This window comes from Carcharhinus amblyrhynchos, chromosome 3 (genome assembly GCF_965287045.1).
Source record: "Carcharhinus amblyrhynchos chromosome 3, sCarAmb.v2.hapA, whole genome shotgun sequence".
Lineage (NCBI taxonomy): Eukaryota > Metazoa > Chordata > Chondrichthyes > Carcharhiniformes > Carcharhinidae > Carcharhinus > Carcharhinus amblyrhynchos.
The window spans coordinates 133,261,133-133,279,939 of record NC_137326.1 but is presented as its reverse complement, the minus strand read 5'-3'; the positions used below and the strand labels follow the sequence as shown (position 1 = coordinate 133,279,939).

Here is an 18,807-nt window from a genome sequence, read left to right as displayed (position 1 = left end):
ACAGAAGGAGGCCATTCAGCCCATAGAGCCTGCACTGACTACAATCCCACCCAGGCCCTGTCCCAATGCAATATCAATGATTACCACAATGTAGAGTTGCTGGCGTTGGACTGGGATAGGCACAGTAAGTAGTCTTATAACACCAGGTTAAAGTCCAACAGGTTTATTTGATAGCATGAGGTTCGGAACACCACTCCTTCATCAGGCACTCACCTGCATTAGTTGTGGGACTACTTACTGTGTCCATTACCGCACACATTACCTCGCTAATCCCCCTGATACTAAGGGTCAATTTACCATGGCTAATCAACCTAACCCACACATCTTTGGACAGTGGGAGGAAACTGGAGCTCTGAAGGAAACCCACGCAGATACAAAGGGAATGTGCAAACTCCACGTAGAGAGTGACCTGAGGTCAGAATTGAACCTGAGTCCCTGGCACTGTGAGGCATTAGTGCTAAACACTGTGCCACTGTGCTGCCCAATCACACTCATGGCTCAGTGCGTAATCCTTTCCCATTGGTCATGAGGCTCTGGGTTCAAGTTCCAGGCCAAAAAGACCTGAGGACCAGAGGCCAGGCTGACATTTCAATGCAATACAGAGAGAATGCTACATTATTGGAGATGCTTCCTTTCAGGTGTACAAATTAAATTGTGCCAGTATCTGCATTTTTAGGTGAATGGGGCACTATTTTAAGGTATTTTCAGGTATTCTCTCTGGTGCCCTGGCCAATATTTATCCAAAGATGTGCGGGTTAGGTTGATTAGTCATGGTAAATTGACCCTTAGTATCAGGGGGATTAGCAGGGTAAATGTGTGTGGTCATGGGCACAGTAAGCAGTCTCACAACACCAGGTTAAAGTCCAACAGGTTCATTTGGTAGTACGAGCTTTTGGAGTACAGCTCCTTCAACAGGTGAGTGCCTGATAAAGGAGCGGTGCTCCGAAAGCCTGTTGGACTTCAACCTGGTGTTGTGAGACTACTTACTGTGCCTACCCTAGTCCAATGTCCTAAGATGGTAAGAAATAGGAACGGGGGCCATTCAGCCCCTCAATCCCGCTCCACTCTTTAGTAAATTCATGTCTATTCTGACTGTGGCCTTAACTTTCTTGCCTGCTCGCCATAACCCTTAGCTCACTTGCCCATCAAAGATCTGTCTAAGCTGACGTTATTAAAGGCACTATAGAAATGCAAGTCCTTTCTTACAATTTGTGTAACTGATGGTTGAAAATGTAGCTGCCTATATTTAGAGGGACACATGCAAATTAAGTTAAATAATTAACATATAATGGGTCTCTTCTTTGGCCTAAAGGGCATTGACGTTGTCTTGTAGACCCTGTTTCCCAGCACACTAGGATAGTAACAAGAGTCCATTAAAAGCCCCCACACTAGGGATGCTTGCACATAACTCTTCAATGATATCTTTCAATGATTTGACAACAAGTTCAGGATCGTAAACATTTGCATTTGCTTAATACCAGCTTTGTGCTAACCCTCCAGACTTGCATGGGGGAAACCACTGATTGACTATCCTGTAGGACCCATCGAATACAAGCTCCCTGGTGGTGGGTAACTAATTCACCAGGTGGAACTTGTCGACCGAGCTCTGTATAAAGCAGGCCCCCGAGTGGTCCATTATTGTATTGCCCTGGTTGGGACCTGTCTGTTCACTACAGGCTTATGGTTTTTGCTTTACTTTATTTTGTGCAATAAAGCACTGTTCTTTTACAGCCAACTCCTGGAGTTAGTATAAACCTACTGTTCTTAACTATTCTTAGAGTTGGAAGCTGTTTCATCTCCCAGTAATAAATCCCTCAACTTTGTATAAGCATAGCAAAAAATTGTTATAAGTATCTCCTTAGAAGTGTTCTAAATGATGAACTTACCTTTTGTTTGCTCTCTCCAGCAAAAGCATCATCCACGTACAGACGTCCGACAGCTTTATCCATATTATTATTGACATAGTTTGCACACTTTCTCCAAACTGCAGTCTCAGATGTTGTACCATAAAGGGCCTGCCACAAACCAACAAAAGAAATGAGCTAAAAGATTCACATTTAAAAAGCTGATTGGCTGGTATTGACTGGAACAAAATTGCTGCCAGCTCTGCGTAAGTGGGGGGAGGGGGGGGGTGGCGGCAGGATAATACAGTGGTTAGCACTGCTGCCTCACAGTGCCGGGCACCCATGTTCAATTCCCAGCCTGCGTCACTGCTTGTGTGGAGTTTGTACACTCCTCCTGTGTCTGTGTGGGTTTTCTCCGGGCGCTCCGGTTTCCTCCCAGTGTCCAAAGATGTGCGGGTTAGGTAGATATGGCCATGCTAAATTGTTCCCTGAGTGTCAGAGGAACGCGGGGCAGGCTCGAAGGGCTAGATGGCCTACTCCTGCTCCTATTTCTTATGTTCTTATGTTCTTATAAATGCATGGGTTATGGGGATAGGACCTAAGTGGGATTATAGGCGGTGCAGACTCGATGGGCTGAATGGCCTCCTTCTGCTCTGTAGCATTCTATGAGAGACCCAGGTGAATCAAATTAGAAGCAAATACTACAGCCAAGAGGTGGGATTTTAATCACCTTTTTCAGAGAACATTAGTGTCCTGGAAATGCATTCAGTGTAGCTTTCAATTTAAAACTCGTTTGGGTAGATTTTTCTTTCAAAGCATAAAAGGAGAGCTAGTGAATTAGCAACGCTGACTATTGCTGGAAAAGAAACATGCTGTGAACTTTTTTTGTTTTGCACTCACTGGGATAGCTCTCAAAAAATTACTAAAGATAACCAGGAATAACCTTTTCATATTACATGAGAAGAGAATGCTGATTGTTATGCAAGTGGACACTGATTGGTGGATGTGTTATCATAGACAATGCAGCATGGAACAGTTAACTGACAAGATTTGTTTCAATTCATATTGGGCAGGTCAATTCTGAGTGGTCAAGGCATTGCCCTGGGCAATGAAACAGGGAGTTTTATGTCAGGAATTCCCATTCAGTATTGCAATGTCAATTATTATGTTGTAGTTTCAGACTCTGACCACTAGATGTGACATGGACTGAGTATGTGGTGTCTCTCACCTAATGCTATCACCATCATGCACATACTTGCAGCTAAATAGGTGAACAGCTTGAGAGTATTTGAAAGATAAATACATCTCACCTTACGAAATGCTTTCCTTGTCTCCTTGTAGGCAGAACTCAGGCTACCCACTAGATCCATCACTTGCCTCCACATGATGTAGTTTTGAATATCTCTGCAGGTCACATAAGCAAATTGTGTTATGAAGCAGGTGCTGGCAGGACAGGCTTTCAACATCTCACTCAAGTGTCTATTCTCCAAGTGTGAGCTCAGGTTACATGTAATCTGTGCTATTGCAGTGGGTAAGACATTACAAATAACTATCAAAATAGTATCCTGCCCTTCAGTGACATCCAAGTGTGACATTTTCTGATGGGAATTCTTATCAAGTCCCACAAACCCTCTGTCTCTGCTCACTTTGGGCATCTCTCTTCCATTCAGTTTTAGTGGTTGTGCCTTTGGTCATCAGTGCCCACCGGTCCCCTCTCAGAACTTCTCAGCCTCTCCAGCTCTTTCTCATTTTAAAATCCCCCACTTCGCCTGTGCTAAATATATCTTTCTTTGGATTGAAGCCCATTCTTGTCATATCAGCACCTCACCCCGTTCCACCCTGTGAAGAACCTTGGATCTTTTTATGACTTTAAAGGCTTTATTTATGTATATCCAAGTCGTTGCCGTAGCAATTAATAGTCACTTTTGTTCACTGATTAGCTAGGTATTCCGGAGGCTAATAGCAGTTCTCCAAGTGGATGGCACAGTGATTGACACTGCTGCCTCACAGTGCCAGGGACCCGGATCTGATTCCCAGTTGGGTCACTGTCTAAGAACATAAGAAATAAGAAATAGGAGCAGGAGTAGGCCATCTAGCCCTTCGAGCCTGCCCCGCCATTCAATAAGATCATGGCTGATCTGTCGTGGCTCAGTCCCACTTTCCCGCCCTCTCCCCATAACCCTTAATCCCCTCTCTTATCAAGAACCCATCAACCCGCTTCTTAAAAATATTTAGCGAGGCAGCCTCCACCACTTCAACGGGCAGAGAATTCCAGAGATTCACCACCCTTTGAGTGAAGAAGTTCCTCCTCAACTCCGTTCTAAACCGCCTCCCCTTTATCTTGAGTCTGTGCCCCCTAGTCCTACTGTCTTTTTTGAGTGGGAAGAGTCTCTCCACCTCTATCCTATCCATCCCATTCATCATCTTATACGTCTCAATGAGATCTCTACATGTTCTCCCCGTGTCTGCGTGAGTTTCCTGCTCCGGTTTTCTCCCACAGTCCAAAAGATGTGTTGGTTAGGCTCACTAGCCGTGCCAAATTCTCCCTCAGCGTACCCGAACAGGCTCCGGAGTGTGGCGACTAGGGGATTTTCACATTGAATGTAAGCCTACTGGTGACACTAATTAAGCTAAAGTGCTACATATTTTGAGAAGGGTTATTCATAGATCATACATTCATAGAACCCTGCAGTGCAGAAAGAGGCCCTTCGGCCCATCAAGTCTGCACCGACCACAATCCCACTCAAGCCCTAGCCCCATATATCTACATATTTTACCCGCTAATCCCTCTAACCTAAGCATCCTAGTATACTAAGGGGCAATTTTAGCATGGCCAATCAACCTAACCCGCACCCATTTGGCATGTGGGAGGAAACTGGAGCACCCAGAGGAAACCCACACAGACACGAAGAGAATGTGCAAACTCCACACAGACAGTGACCCGAGCTGGGAATCGAACCCAGATCCCTGAAGCTGTGAAGCAGCAGTGCTAACCACTGTGCTACTGTGCTGTTATGTTATAAGTTAATGTCCTCCCACCTAGGGAGTTTGGCTATATGGGTGGGGACCCTGCTACCTTCTTGCTTCTGCCTCAATTCAGTCCATGGCAGAAAGACTCATGGTCAGACAAGTCACCAATTGAAGACATTAAGTGGACAATTAATGCCCAGGGAGGCAATGGCCTGGTGGTATTATTGTAAGACAATTAATCTAGAAACCAAAGGTCACGTATCAACCAACTCAAGAACAGCTTCTTCCCTGCTGCTGTCAGACTTTTGAATGTACTTACCTTGCATTAAGTTGAATCTTTCTCTACATCCTAGCTATGTCTGTAACACTACATTCTACACTTGCTCGTTTCCATCTCTATGAATGGTATGTTCTGTCTGTATAGCGCGCAAGAAACAATACTTTTCACTGTATGTTAATATATGTGACAATAATAAATCAAATTTAAAAAAAAATCAAATCAGTTAATGTTCTGGGGACCCAGGTTCGAATTCCTGCAGAAGGTGGAATTTAAAAAAAAATTTGGAATCCACTGATGACCATGAAACCTTTCGTCAACTGTTTTAAAAACCCTTACCTGGTCTGTCCTACATGTGACTCCAGCTCCACATCAATTAGTTGATTCTTAAAATGCCCTTTAAAATGGCAGAACTCAGTTCAAGGACAATTAGGGATGAATAACTGCCAGCAGCAGCCAAAAATCCCGTGGATTAATTAAAAAAATCTTCTGGGGCAGCGCCTCGTGGGACTTGGCCTGAGGAAAGGAGTCCTACTGAGAGTCACTCCCCTTTCTGCTGCTGTCCACCCTTCACCCCTTTTCCCCCTCAACCGCCATCCTACAATCCCTCTGCACTCCATCACTTACCTGTGGACTGGATCCCAGGGTGATCTTGGTGGATGCATTACTGGTGGCACTTCTGGCTAACAAAGATCTGTCAGACTTTTGAATGTATTTTAAGTTGAATCTTTCTCTTCATCCTAGCTATGTCTGTAACAGTACGTTCTACACTTGCTCGTTTCCATCCCTATGAACGGTATGCTTTGTCCGTATAGCACGCAAGAAACAATACTTTTCACTGTATGTTAATATATGTGACAATAATAAATCAAATTAGAAAGGATGTAGAGAAAGAACAACTTAATGTGAGGTAAGTACATTCAAAAGTCTGACTGGCACTTACTGTCGATGGCCTTGCTGTAAAGAGGCAATGTGGCTCTTTCTCCTGCTCCCCCACCTTCAGCCGGGGGCAAGACCCCTGCTGCATGTATTAAATTCTGTTTGTATGTACATACACACACACATACATATACACAAAGCATACCTCACTCCTTGCATACATACCTTGGCCGATATTTGGAGAGAATAGGTGCCAGTTTCTTAAGATAATCTGGTGCATAAACAACAATTGGTTCAGAATCTGTCACGGACAGAGGCACGTTGGAGAGGATTTGATTGATGAAGTTCTTCCAGCTGAATGACTGTATCAAGAAGACACAAATTGAATACATAATTCGATCTGCATAAATCATCATAAAAATTAAAATTGCACGCTTTCACCGACACAGACTTAATAGACCTTTGCACTCACAATTTTATTTTCTCTTTAAGGAAAGACCTGCCTGCCAACTAAGTGAAAACAAATGAAGAAAGAAAACATTCTAGTCAAACATAGAAGTGACCATCAGACTCACAACTTGTTGTTAAAACCCAACCTGTTCACCCAGGGCTGTCGGAACAAAGAACAAAGAAAACTACAGCATAGGAACAGGACCTTTGGCCCTCCCAGCCTGCACACTGACCATGCTGCCCGACTGAACTAAAGCCCCCTACCCTTCTGTGGACCGTATCCCTCTATTTCCATCCTATTCATGTATTTCTTAAGAGGCCATTTAAAAGTCGCTATCGTATCTGTTTCCACTATCTCCTCGGGCAATGGGTTCAAGTCGCCCACTACTCTCTGTGTAAAAAATCTGCCTTGTGCATCTCTTTTAAACATTACCCCTCACACCTTAAACCTCTGCCCCCTAGTAATTGACTCTTCCACCCTGGGAAAAAGGTTTTGACTATCCACTCTGTCCATGCCTTTCATAATCTTGCAGACTTCTATCAGGTCGCCCCTCAACCTCCCTTGTTCCAGTGAGAACAAACCAAGTTTCTCCAATCTCTCCTCATAGCTAATGCCCTCCATACCAGGCAACATCCTGGTAACTCTTTTCTGTACCCTCTCCAAAGCCTTCACATCCTTCTGGTAGTGTGGTGACCAGAATTGAACATTATATTCCAAGCGCAGCCTAACTAAGGTTCTATAAAGCTGCAACATGACTTGCCAATTTTTAAACTCAATGCCCCGGCCGATGAAGGCAAGCATGCCGTATGCCTTCTTGACTACCTTCTCCGCCTGCCTTGCCACTTTCAGTGACCTATGTACCCGTACACCCAGATCCCTTTGCCTATCAACACTCTTCAGGGTCCTGCCATTTACTGTATTATTCCTATCTGTATTAGACCTTCCAAAATGCACTACCTCACATTTGTCCGGATTAAACTCCATCTGCCAACTCTCCACCCAAGTCTCAAACTCATCTATGTCCTGCTGTATTCTCTGATGGTCCTCATTGCTATTCACAAATCCAACAATCTTTGTATCGTCCACAAACTTATTAATCAAACCAGTTACATTTTCCTCCAAATCATTTATATTTTTGAACAGTAAATGAATTTAGGGTTATGATGTGTCAGCAGGTAAGTGGAGCTGAGTCCATGAAAAGATCAGCCATGAGGGGCCAGATGGCCTACTACTGCTCCTAATGTTTATTTATTAATCACAAGTAGGCTTACATTAACACTGCAATGAAGATACTGTGGAATTCCCCTAGTTGCCACACTCCGGCACCTGTTCTGGTCAATGCACCTAACCAGCGTGTCTTTCATACTGTGGGAGGAAACCGGAGCAGCCGGAGGAAACTCACGCAGACATGGAGAGAATGTGCAAACTCTACACAGACAGTGACCCAAGCCGGGAATTGAACCCAGGTCCCTGGTGCGGTAAGGCAGCTGTGCCGCCCCCTAGTCTTCATGTTCTTCTGTACTAGCGGTGGAGTCAAGGATCATGATGGCAAATGAGGGTCAGGCCTTTCAGAAGTGAATTTAGCAAACATATCTAGACACAGATTGTGCAGAAGTTTTGTTACTCGGTTGTATAAACAGCAATCGATGATGGGCCAAATGCAAGTTTTAAATCTGACACTGCTGGATTTTTATTATTCAAAGCTATTATTGGATCGGGGACAATGGCAGGTATACAGGGCTTGGTTGCAGATCATTAATGGTCTCGTTGACTGGGGGCAGCTCCAAGAGCACTGAATTCCTCGAAGGATAACAGCTGCAGACACATGGGAAAGGCACCACCTACCACCAAGTCACACACCACTCCAGCTTGGTAACTGGATTGCCATTCGTTCACTGCTGCTAGTTCGTCCTCCCTTAGAAAACCGTCAGTGTTCCTACACTACACAGACTATTGCTTATAGCTTATTGCCATCTTCTTATCGGGCAATTTGGGGTGGGCAATGAACGCTGACTTTCCAGCAACATATCTGATGAACAAACTCAGAAAAATAAAACAGGCTCGAGGGGGTAAGAGAGCTACTCCTGTTCCCATGTGGAGATGCTGGCGTTGGACTGGGGTGGGCACGGAAAGAAGTCTCACGACACTAGGTTAAAATCCAACAGATTTGTCTGGTATCATAAGCTCCTTCGTCAAGTGAGTGGATTATCCGGTGACCTGATGAAGCAGCAGTGCTCTGATACCAAATAAACCTGTTGGACTTTAATGCTCCTGTGCTCACATAGCTGAAAGATAGGAGATAATTAATTAACAGACACAGTTTCAATTATTTACTGGGATACCCCAGGAAAATCCCATGAATTGATCTATTTTATACACTTTTCAGTCCTGAACTATTGAAAGTAATTCTTAATTGTTGCAAGATTTAAAGTGAGTTATAAATTTTAAAGATGTGCAAACCACAAGACACCATTCCAGCCTGTGCTGATTAGCTCCACTTTGCACCACTTTGACCAATGTATCTGGTCAACTTTTCAACTTCCTTAGTATAATTTAGCCTTGGAATTAATCGCAGTAATGTTAGCTCACTAACCCAATATAAGAACATAAGAACATAAGAAATAGGAGCAGGAGTAGGCCATCTAGCCCTTCGAGCCTGCCCCGCCATTCAATAAGATCATGGCTGATCTGAAGTGGATCAGTTCCACTTTCCCGCTCTCTCCCCATAACCCTTAATTCCCTTGTCTATCTGAAACCTATCCACCTGTGACTTAAATATATTTAGTGAGGTGGCCTCCACCACTTCAACGGGCAGAGAATTCCACAGATTCACCACCCTTTGAGTGAAGAAGTTCCTCCTCAACTCTGATCTAAACTGTCCCCCCCCTTATCTTGAGGCTGTGCCCTCTAGTCCTGCTATCCTTTCTAAGCGGGAAGAATCTCTCTAGCTCTACCCTATCCATCCCCCTCATTATCTTATACGTCTCTATAAGATCCCCCCTCATCCTTCTAAACTCCAAAGAGTACAGACCCAGTCTATTTAGTCTCTCTTCATAGGCCAATGAACTTTTATATGTTCACAAAACATTCCTTCATCATCTCTTTTAAAAAGACAGACATTTTAGAGGCAATTTTCATATTATCCAACCTTGGGCAATTGTGACAGGATTGACAGGAACTCCAATTTTCCACTCTATTGATATCAATGGGATTTCCCATCATTTGAACTCCCAGGAAATCTGCATCAGGAGGTCATCGTCAGAAGATCCTGCCGGCAGGAACGGCTGGGACATTCCGCCCAGAGGAAAATCCCTGAGACAGCACGGTACCACAGTTCTTAACACTGCTGCCTCACAGTGCCAGGGGCCCGGGTTCAGTTCCCGGCTCGGGTCACTGTCTGTGCGGAGTTTGCACGTTCTCCCCGTGTCTGTATGGGTTTCCTCCGGGTGCTCCGGTTTCCTCCCGCAGTCCAAAGATGTGCGGGTTAGATAGACTGGCCACGCTTAATTGCCCCTTTGTGTCCAAAGATGTGTTAGATTAGTGGAATTAGCAAGATAAATGTGTGGGATTATGGGGGTAGGGCAGGGAGAGGGCCTGGCTAAGATGCCCTGTCAGGGAGTCGATGCAGATTCGATGTTTAAAGTTAAAAGTTCATTTATTAGTGTCACAAGTAGGCTTATTGCGATGAAGTTACTGTGAAAATCCCCTAGTTGCCACACTCCGGCGCCTGTTCGGGTACACTGAGGGAGACTTTAGCATGGCCAATGCACTAACCAGCATGTCTTTCAGACTGTAGGAGGAAACTGGAGCACTCGGAGGAAACTCGTGCAGACACGGGGAGAATGTGCGGACTCTGCACAGACCCAAGCTGGGGATTAAACCCGGGTCCCTGGCACTATGAGGCAGCAGTGCTGACCACTGTGCCACCATGCTGTTCCTTTAAGCTCTAAAAATGTAAAATTTCCCATACTAGTTTATTTAAAACAAAATGTTCATTGCCTGCAATCGCAGGGCGCAGAGAGAATTTATCACCTTGCTCAGGTAAGGCTGAAAAAATCCTGTCCGAGGCCAATGGAGAAGTCTGTACTGCCCGATTCCAGGGCAGCTGTGGCAGTAAAATTCCAGCCATTATGTCAACTCTTTAAACGTTCATCCATTAAAATGGCCAACAGTAAATTTTAGGTTCAGAAGCTGCTGGGAATGAATTTGGCAGTGGAGTGAGAATCAGCAGGGTTTGAAATGGGGAACTGGCTGACAGATGAAGCTATTCTAAAGAGGCTGGTGGTGTTGTAATCAGATTAAAGCCAACCAGGTTCGTTCTGTAGTACTCTTTTTATTCATTTGTGGAACATGGATGTCGCTGGCTGGCCAGCATTTATTGCCCATCCCTAGTTGCAGGAGGACAGTTAAGAATCAACCAGATTGCTGTGGCTCTGGAGTCACATGTTGGCCAGACTGGGTAAGGACAGCAGATTTCCTTCCCTGAAGGACACTTAGTGGTTTCAAGCGACTGCATCCTCTGACAATAGCCACTTGGGCGGCACAGTAGCACAGTGGTTAGCACTGCTGCTTCACAGCTCCAGGGTCCTGGGTTCGATTCCTGGCTCGGGTCACTGTCTGTGTGGAGTTTGCACATTCTCCTCGTGTCTGTGTGGGTTTCCTCCCAAAGATGTGCACATTAGGTTGATTGGCCATGCTAAGAAATTGCCCCTTAGTATCTAGGGATGCCTAGGTTAGAGGGATTAGTGGGTATAACATGTAGGGATATGGGGGTAGGGCCTTGGTAGGATTGTGTTCGGTGCAGACTCGATGGGCCGAAGGGCCTCTTTCTGCACTGTAGGGTTCTATGATACCCTCCATCCCTCTCCCCAGCATGGCTGCTGCAGCTGCAAGCTAGGAGGTCACTAGCAGGCCAAGATACCTAGCCCACTGTACAGCAGTGTAGCTTACTGAACTTTTAAAACCATCTGAAACTACTTCCTTTCAAACACTCTTGTTGCTCCATAAAGATCCCAACAGAAATGAATGTGAACGGTTTAAATCTGGCACTATGAGGGGAAGCGATGGCCTAGTGTTATTATCACTAGACTATTAATCCAGCTAATGCTCTGGGGACCTGGGTTCGAATCCTGCCACAGCAGATAAATTTTGGATTCAATAAAACATATCTGGAATTATGAATCTACTGGTGACCATGAAACCATTGTCGATTGTCAGAAAAACCCACCTGGTTCACTAATGTCCTTTTGGGAAGGAAATCTGCCATCCTTACCCAATCTAGCCTACTTGTGACACCAGAGCACAGAAATGTGGTTGACTCACAACTGCCCTCTGGACAAGGGCAACAAGGGATGGGCAATAAATGCTGACCAGCCAGCAATGTATCTGGAATTAAGAATCATTGTCAATTGTCGAAAAATCACATCTAGTTCGCTAATGTTCTTCAGGGAAGGAAATCTGCTGTCCTTACCCAGTCTGGCCAATGTGTGACTCCAGAGCCACTGCAATGTGGTTGACTCTCAACTGCCCTCGAGCAACGAGGGATGGGCAATAAATGCTGGCCCAGCCAACAACACCAATGTCCCATAAATGAATTAAAAAAGTACCGTGACACGAACTTGATTGAGAAAGAGCTTGACAGATTACTCAATGAGACAAGACCAGAAAGTTAGTGAACTGTGCATACAGTTATAAATGCTGGACTTATCCAATAGCATGTTTGAACTGGGAGTGCTTAGGCACTTCTTAATGTTACAAAACATCAATTAAGAACAAATGCATGGTTATTTCATCAATGCCTGCATTTGAAACATCCTGTTTCAACAGGGAAAGAAACCCATATTTTAAAGATTCACTGTAATGATTCACTGCTGGGCTTTAATTATAGAATCCCTACTGTGTAGAAGGAGGCTATTCAGCCCATCGAGTCTGCACCGACAACAGCCTCACCCAGGTCTTTTCCCCACTTAGCTACCCTGCTAATCCCTCTAACCTATCACATCCCAGGACACTAAGGGTTAATTTAGCATGTCCAATGAATCTAACCTGCACATCTTTGGACTGTGGGAGGAAACCGGAGTACACCCACACAGACATGGGGAGAATGTGCAAACTTCACACAGACAATGCATGTTATCCAGCGTCATGTTGTGTCTCTCCAAACCAGAGGTTAGAAACATGGAAATTAGAAGCTGAAGAAGGCCATTTGGCCCTTCGAGCCTGCTCCGACATTCATTTTGATTATACCGGTCATCAAATTCATAAGAACATAAGAAATAGGAGCAGGAGTAGGCCATCTAGCCCTTCGAGCCTGCCCCGCCATCCAATAAGATGATGGCTGATCTGAAGTGGATCAAGCCGGGAATCGAACCCAGGTCCCTGGCACTGTGAGGCAGCAGTGCTAACCACCGTGCCACCCAATTAGCTTTCCTGATGGACAACCCTGCTAGAGGAAATGGGAAATGAGAGTTGCCAAAAAAATAAACTGCAGCTCGTTCACCTTTTACCCTCCTGGCAGTTGCACGATGCAATGTGATTGGACGAATCAATCTCTATCAATCAGTCTATAACAGACCCAGACATAACAGGAGAAAAGTCCTCAGTATTGGAGAGGTTTAGTAACCAGAGGTTTAAAGATTAACTGTGCTTAACTTACCATGCGTCACGTCTCACTTTGCTCTCACGCTGGAACTCAAGATATTATATTCTGAAGGAAATGTATCTGATGCACCAGAATGTTAGCCTAGTGCAACACGATAGCACCACTTGGCACTGACACTTAAGAATAGTTTGCATTCCCTATCCACTGCCATCCATGACTTTGACAAGACACACAATTTCATTCAGAACACCGTCCTACCTTTGAACTGATTGTGAGAGGGAAGTTACTGGATACGTTGGATAACGTCATTTTGTTGTAGAGTTTGTTCGGATCATTTCTGTCTTCAGCTTTGGTTGTTGCCTGTCAAATAAAAAAATATTTAGGTATGAGCATTCCTTTCTATCTCGTTTCAAGTATATCGATAGTCTTGGAGTATAATTCTCGTTTTCACTGATAGCTAATTGATCAAAACTGCGTGTTATCCAGCGTCATGTTGTGTCCCTCCAAACCAGAGGTTAGAAACATGGAAATTAGAAGCTGAAGTAGGCCATTTGGCCTTTCGAGCCTGCTCCGCCATTCATTTTGATTATATCGATCATCAAATTCATAAGAACATAAGAAATAGGAGCAGGAGTATGCCATCTAGCCCTTCGAGCCTGCCCCGCCATTCAATAAGATCATGGCTGATCTGAAGTGGATCAGTTCCACTTTCCCGCTTTCTCCCCATAACCCTTAATTCCCTTGTCTATCAGAAATCTATCCACCCGTGACTTAAATATATTCAACGAGGTAGCCTCCACCACTTCAATAGGCAGAGCATTCCAGAGATTCACCACCCTTTGAATGAAGAAGTTCCTCCTCAACTCCATTCTAAACTGCCTCCCCCCTTATTTTGAGTCTGTGCCCTCTAGTTCTGTCTTCCTTTCTAAGCAGAAAGAATCTCTTTATCTCAATATCCTGATTCCCCCTTGTCCCCCCATCCCCCCTACATCCCTCTATCCCTTTAGTCCCAAGAGCTATATCTAATTTCTTCTGGAAATCAGACAATGTTTTGGCCTCAATTGCTTCCTGCGGTAGTGAATTCCACACACTTACCACCCTCTGGGTTTGTGGGTTCAAGCTCCGCTCCAGAGTCTCAAACTCATTATCTGACCCTGTGCTGCGCTGCGGGAATTCTGCATTGTCAATGGTGCTGTGTTTCAACATTAAATCAAGGTTGAACCTACCGTCTAGGTAGAGGCAAGATCCCATGGCACTATTTCAAGGAGCAGTGGGGTGGAAGTGGGGGGGGGGTAATCTCCCCTTTGATCTGTATCACCCAAGCAACATCACTTAAACAGATGACCTGCTCATTATCACCTTTGCTGTTTGTGGGGCCTTCCTGTGTGCAAATTGGCTTCGCCGTTTCCCACATTACAACAGAGGCTACAACTAGAGAGTATTTCTTTGTGAAGAACTGTGGGGCACTCTGTGGATATGGAGGGCGCTATACAAATGCAAGATTTGTGTTTGCAATGTCAGTACAACACCAAATCTTTCACAGGCTGTTTTGACTTACTGGGGAGGCAGAACAAAACCAAAAAAGACACCAAGCTCCTGGGTGGCATTTTTCAAAGGGTGGAATGACAAGGAGCAGGTATTGGGAAAGCCAGCTGAAGGCAGAATTAAGTGGCAAGATTTTTGCAAGTGACAGAATCCCTACTGTGCAGAAGGAGGCCACTTGGCCCATCGAGGCTGTATCAACAACAATCTCACCCAGGCCCTAATCCCATTACCCTGTTAATCCCCTGACATTAAAAGGCAATTTAGCACGGCCAATCAACCTAACCTGCACATCTTCGGACTGTGGGAGGAAACCGGAGCACCCGGAGAAAACACACACAGACACGGGAAGAATGTGCAAACTCCGCAGAAACAGTGACCCAAGCTGGGAACGCGAACCCAGGTCCCTGGAGCTGTGAGGCAGCAGTGCTAACCACTGTGCCACCGTAGGACAGAGTAGAGGTGATTCGGAACGTGAATTCAAAGAATGGCGCATAGTTGCTGAATGGAGGGAGAGTAAACAGGATGCGATTAACACCAGAGATGAAAGAATGTTTGCCGGATCACAGACAGGGATATTTCCACTGTTACAATCTACAGATGTCATCGGTCAATGGCAGATCTTGCAGGCTGATCAAGAGTTCAACTCTTAACAACTTGTTGCTCTGAGAGGGATCTGGAACCCAGTGTGCATACTTCTGCCACAAGAGCTCCAGCAAGAATCACCACACACATTGGCTATATATGAAGATCCAAATTGCAATTCCCTCTCTGCCGTTCCATTGTACGGAATGTGCTGCTCATCAAAGTGGGAGAGGGATGGAATTATTCTTTTAACCTCACATTAACAAACTGCCAATAACTTGATGCACTCAAGGAGGATTCTGTTCACGCTGTTACAGGACATGCAGTCAGTTGATTTTCAGAAAACAAGAATGTTACCCCTGTAAGTCGAGCATTGCTATTAAAATATGAAAATCAAAGCACTGTTGGAGCACACTAGGAATTTAGTCAATGTTACTGTGCTGACGTTTAACATCCCCAGGCCAAATTCTACACCAGCTTAAAGAGAAACAACAAAGAACAACTTGCATTTACACAGCATGTTTAACATAACAAAACGTCCCAGAATAGCAGCAACTTCTAATGTCAAACCAAAGAAGGAAATGTTAGATAATCAGGAGGGCCACCTTCAGGACGAGAGGTGGGGAGAAAGGGAGGGAGATTTGGTGAGGGAGTTGCGGAGCTCAGGCGAGGAATAAGGGCCAGTGAGGAAATTGCAGAGTTCCGGGTCTAGGGAGTTGAAGGCATAATCGGCAGTGACAGTGACGTGGAATCTGGAGATGTGCATATCACTGAAATCACAGAAGGAGGCAATTTGGCCCAGTGTGTCTGCACCCTACTCTCCAAATGGCAGTTATGACTTACTGCCATTCTCCTGCCTTTCCCCCATAGCGCTATATATTTGTTTCTATTCAAATAATCATCTAACGCCCTCCGGAATGCCTCTATTGAACCTGCCTCCACCACACCTTCAGCACAGCGTTGCTGAATCAATCACTGTGTGAAAAACATTTGTCTCAAGTTCCATTTGCTTATTTTGCAAATTTCTTTTAATCTATGCCTTCAGTTCTTGGTCCCTTTATCAAGTTTAAAGTTTAAGTTTTAAATTTATTTGTTATTGTCACAAGTAGACTTACATTAACACTGTAATGAAGTTACTGTGAAAATCCCCTAGTCACCACACTCTGGCACCTGTTTGGGTACTCTAAGGGGGAATTTAACATGGCCAATCCACCTAACCCACACATCTTTGAACTGTGGAAGGAAACCAGGGCACCCGGAGGAAACCCCCGCAGACACGGGGAGAATGTGCAAACTCCACACAGACAGTGAGCCAAGCTGGGCATTGAACCTGGGTCCCTGGTGCTGTGAGGGAGCAGTACTAACCACAGTGACACTGTGCTAGTGGGAACAGTGCTCCCTATCTATTCTGTCCAGTACCCTTGTCTTTTTGCATATCCCTATGAAATCTCTTTTTAGCCTTCTCTCCGAGGAGAACAGTTCCAAATTTTCCGATCTATCTTCATAACTTTCTCATCCCTGGAACCATTCTTGTTAACCTCTTCTGCATTCTCTCCAATGCATTCACATCCTTTCTACAATTTGGCACCCAGAACTGTATACAACATTCCAGCTGAAGACTAACTAGTTTCCACACTCAAGAAAACTCATACAGCCTTGAAACATTAACTATAGCTCTCTCTCTCTCTCTCTCTCCACAGATGCTGTCAGACCTGCTGAGTTTTTCCAACATTATCTGTTTTTTATTTCAGCATCAACAGTATTTTGATTTTACATAAGAACATAAGAAATAGGAGCAGGAGTAGGCCATCTAGCCCTTCGAGCCTGCCCCGCCATTCAATAAGATCATGGCTGATCTGTCGTGGCTCAGTTCCACTTTCCCGCCCTCTCCCCATAACCCTTAATCCCCTCTCTTATCAAGAACCCATCAACCCGCTTCTTAAAAATATTTAGCGAGGCAGCCTCCACCACTTCAACGGGCAGAGAATTCCAGAGATTCACCACCCTTTGAGTGAAGAAGTTCCTCCTCAACTCCGTTCTAAACCGCCTCCCCTTTATCTTGAGGCTGTGCCCCCTAGTCCTACTGTCTTTTTTGAGCGGGAAGAGTCTCTCCACCTCTACCCTATCCATCCCATTCATCATCTTATACGTCTCAATGAGATCTCCCCTCATTCTTCTAAACTCTAACGAGTACAAGCCTAGTTTATTCAGCCTCTCCTCATAGCTCAATCCCCTCAACTCCGGTATCAGCCTAGTAAACCTCCTCTGCACTCCCTCCAGGGCCAAAATATCCTTGCGCAGGTGCGGCGCCCAAAACTGCACACAGTACTCCAGCTGCGGCCTCACCAATGCCCTATACAGCTGCAGCAAGACCTCCCTACTTTTATATTCAATCCCCCTCGCTATGAAGGCCAGCATCCCATTCGCCTTACTAATGTCCAGTACAAGTCTAGCATAAGCTCCTTGTTTTTGTGCTCTATGCCCTCTTAATAAAGTTCAGAATACTGTGTGCTTTATTAACTTCTTTCTCCACCTGTTTTGCCACCTTCAATGACCGATGCATGTAAACACCTAGATCTACACACCCTTTAGAGTTATATCCTTCATTTATTTTTGTCCTGAACCAGGACCTAAGTATATTATGAAGCCAGGCTGGGCCCCAACAATCTTTTCTAACTTGAGGATAGGATGCTACATTCCAGGATTAATCCCATTGACAATTTATGGATCTTTTATTAAAACAAACTCTAAAAATGGAAACAGTTTAACCATTGAAGTTAAGCAATATTTAAGAAAGGAAACAACTTCAATTTCTCTAACCTATCACTGTTCCAGTTCCAAATAAGCAACATTTTTCTTATAGTGTTAAAAGCCACTTTAAGTACAGTTAGCAATCATAAATGTACTTGCAATTAGGAGTAAATGTACTTGCAATTAGGAGTATAAACAATCTTGAAGCTTTCAAAGAAATTTTGAGTTTCAGAGTAGCTCGCTGACCTCTGTCTTTAAACAAACCCTAGACAAACTGAAAGCTTCTCTTCTCTGCTGCAAAACTTGCTCCTCCCATTAACCACTTTATCACATGACCCTATCCATCAACTTAATGAAAATCTCTGAGGAGCTTTTCATCTATAAACAAAAATCCATTAGCTCTGTCCTAAGTAAACACGATATGGCATGGCTAAATGTGTAATTATCCTGCTTTCCCAGCATCTGAGCTGTATTCCTTTCTAGGCAAACAGACTGTAGAAAAAAAAACAGAACCTTAAGGCATCACACTTAAACATAAAATATATCAATAGCGCACTAGCATTACACCATTTTCTCCATATTATTCCGATTAAAATGAATCATTTCGCACTTCTCTGCATTGAACATCATCTGCCACCTATCTGACCACTCTATCAAATGGTCCATGTCGTCCTGAGGTTCTGATGTGGGTATGCCAGCGTTGGACTGGCGTAAACACAGTAAAAAGTCTGACAACACCAGGTTTGAGTCCAACCTATTTATTTGATAATATACTCACAAGCTTTCGGGTTAGCCCCTTCGTCAGGTGAATGGAGAGTTCTGGCCTCAGACAGAGCATATAAAGCACAGACAGTTTAGAGATTACTGATTAGAATGCGAATCCTTACACCTAACCTGCTGTTCAAGA

At 44.5% G+C, this 18,807-nt stretch overlaps 1 protein-coding gene across 4 annotated transcripts in view; it reads right to left on the bottom strand.

Annotated features, from left to right (window-relative positions):
- The window catches only part of LOC145341139 (neprilysin-like), a 216,495-nt gene that overhangs the window by 53,371 nt on the left and 144,317 nt on the right, over window positions 1-18,807 (bottom strand). For all 4 annotated transcript variants that reach the window (XM_080186028.1, XM_080186027.1, XM_080186029.1 and 1 more), the window contains exons 10-13: window positions 13,281-13,382; window positions 6,196-6,332; window positions 3,155-3,248; window positions 1,887-2,015 (exon numbers count right to left, since the gene is read on the bottom strand). In XM_080186028.1, coding sequence (XP_080042154.1) covers window positions 1,887-2,015; window positions 3,155-3,248; window positions 6,196-6,332; window positions 13,281-13,382 — 462 coding nt within the window. The remainder of the gene's footprint in view (window positions 1-1,886; window positions 2,016-3,154; window positions 3,249-6,195; window positions 6,333-13,280; window positions 13,383-18,807) is intronic.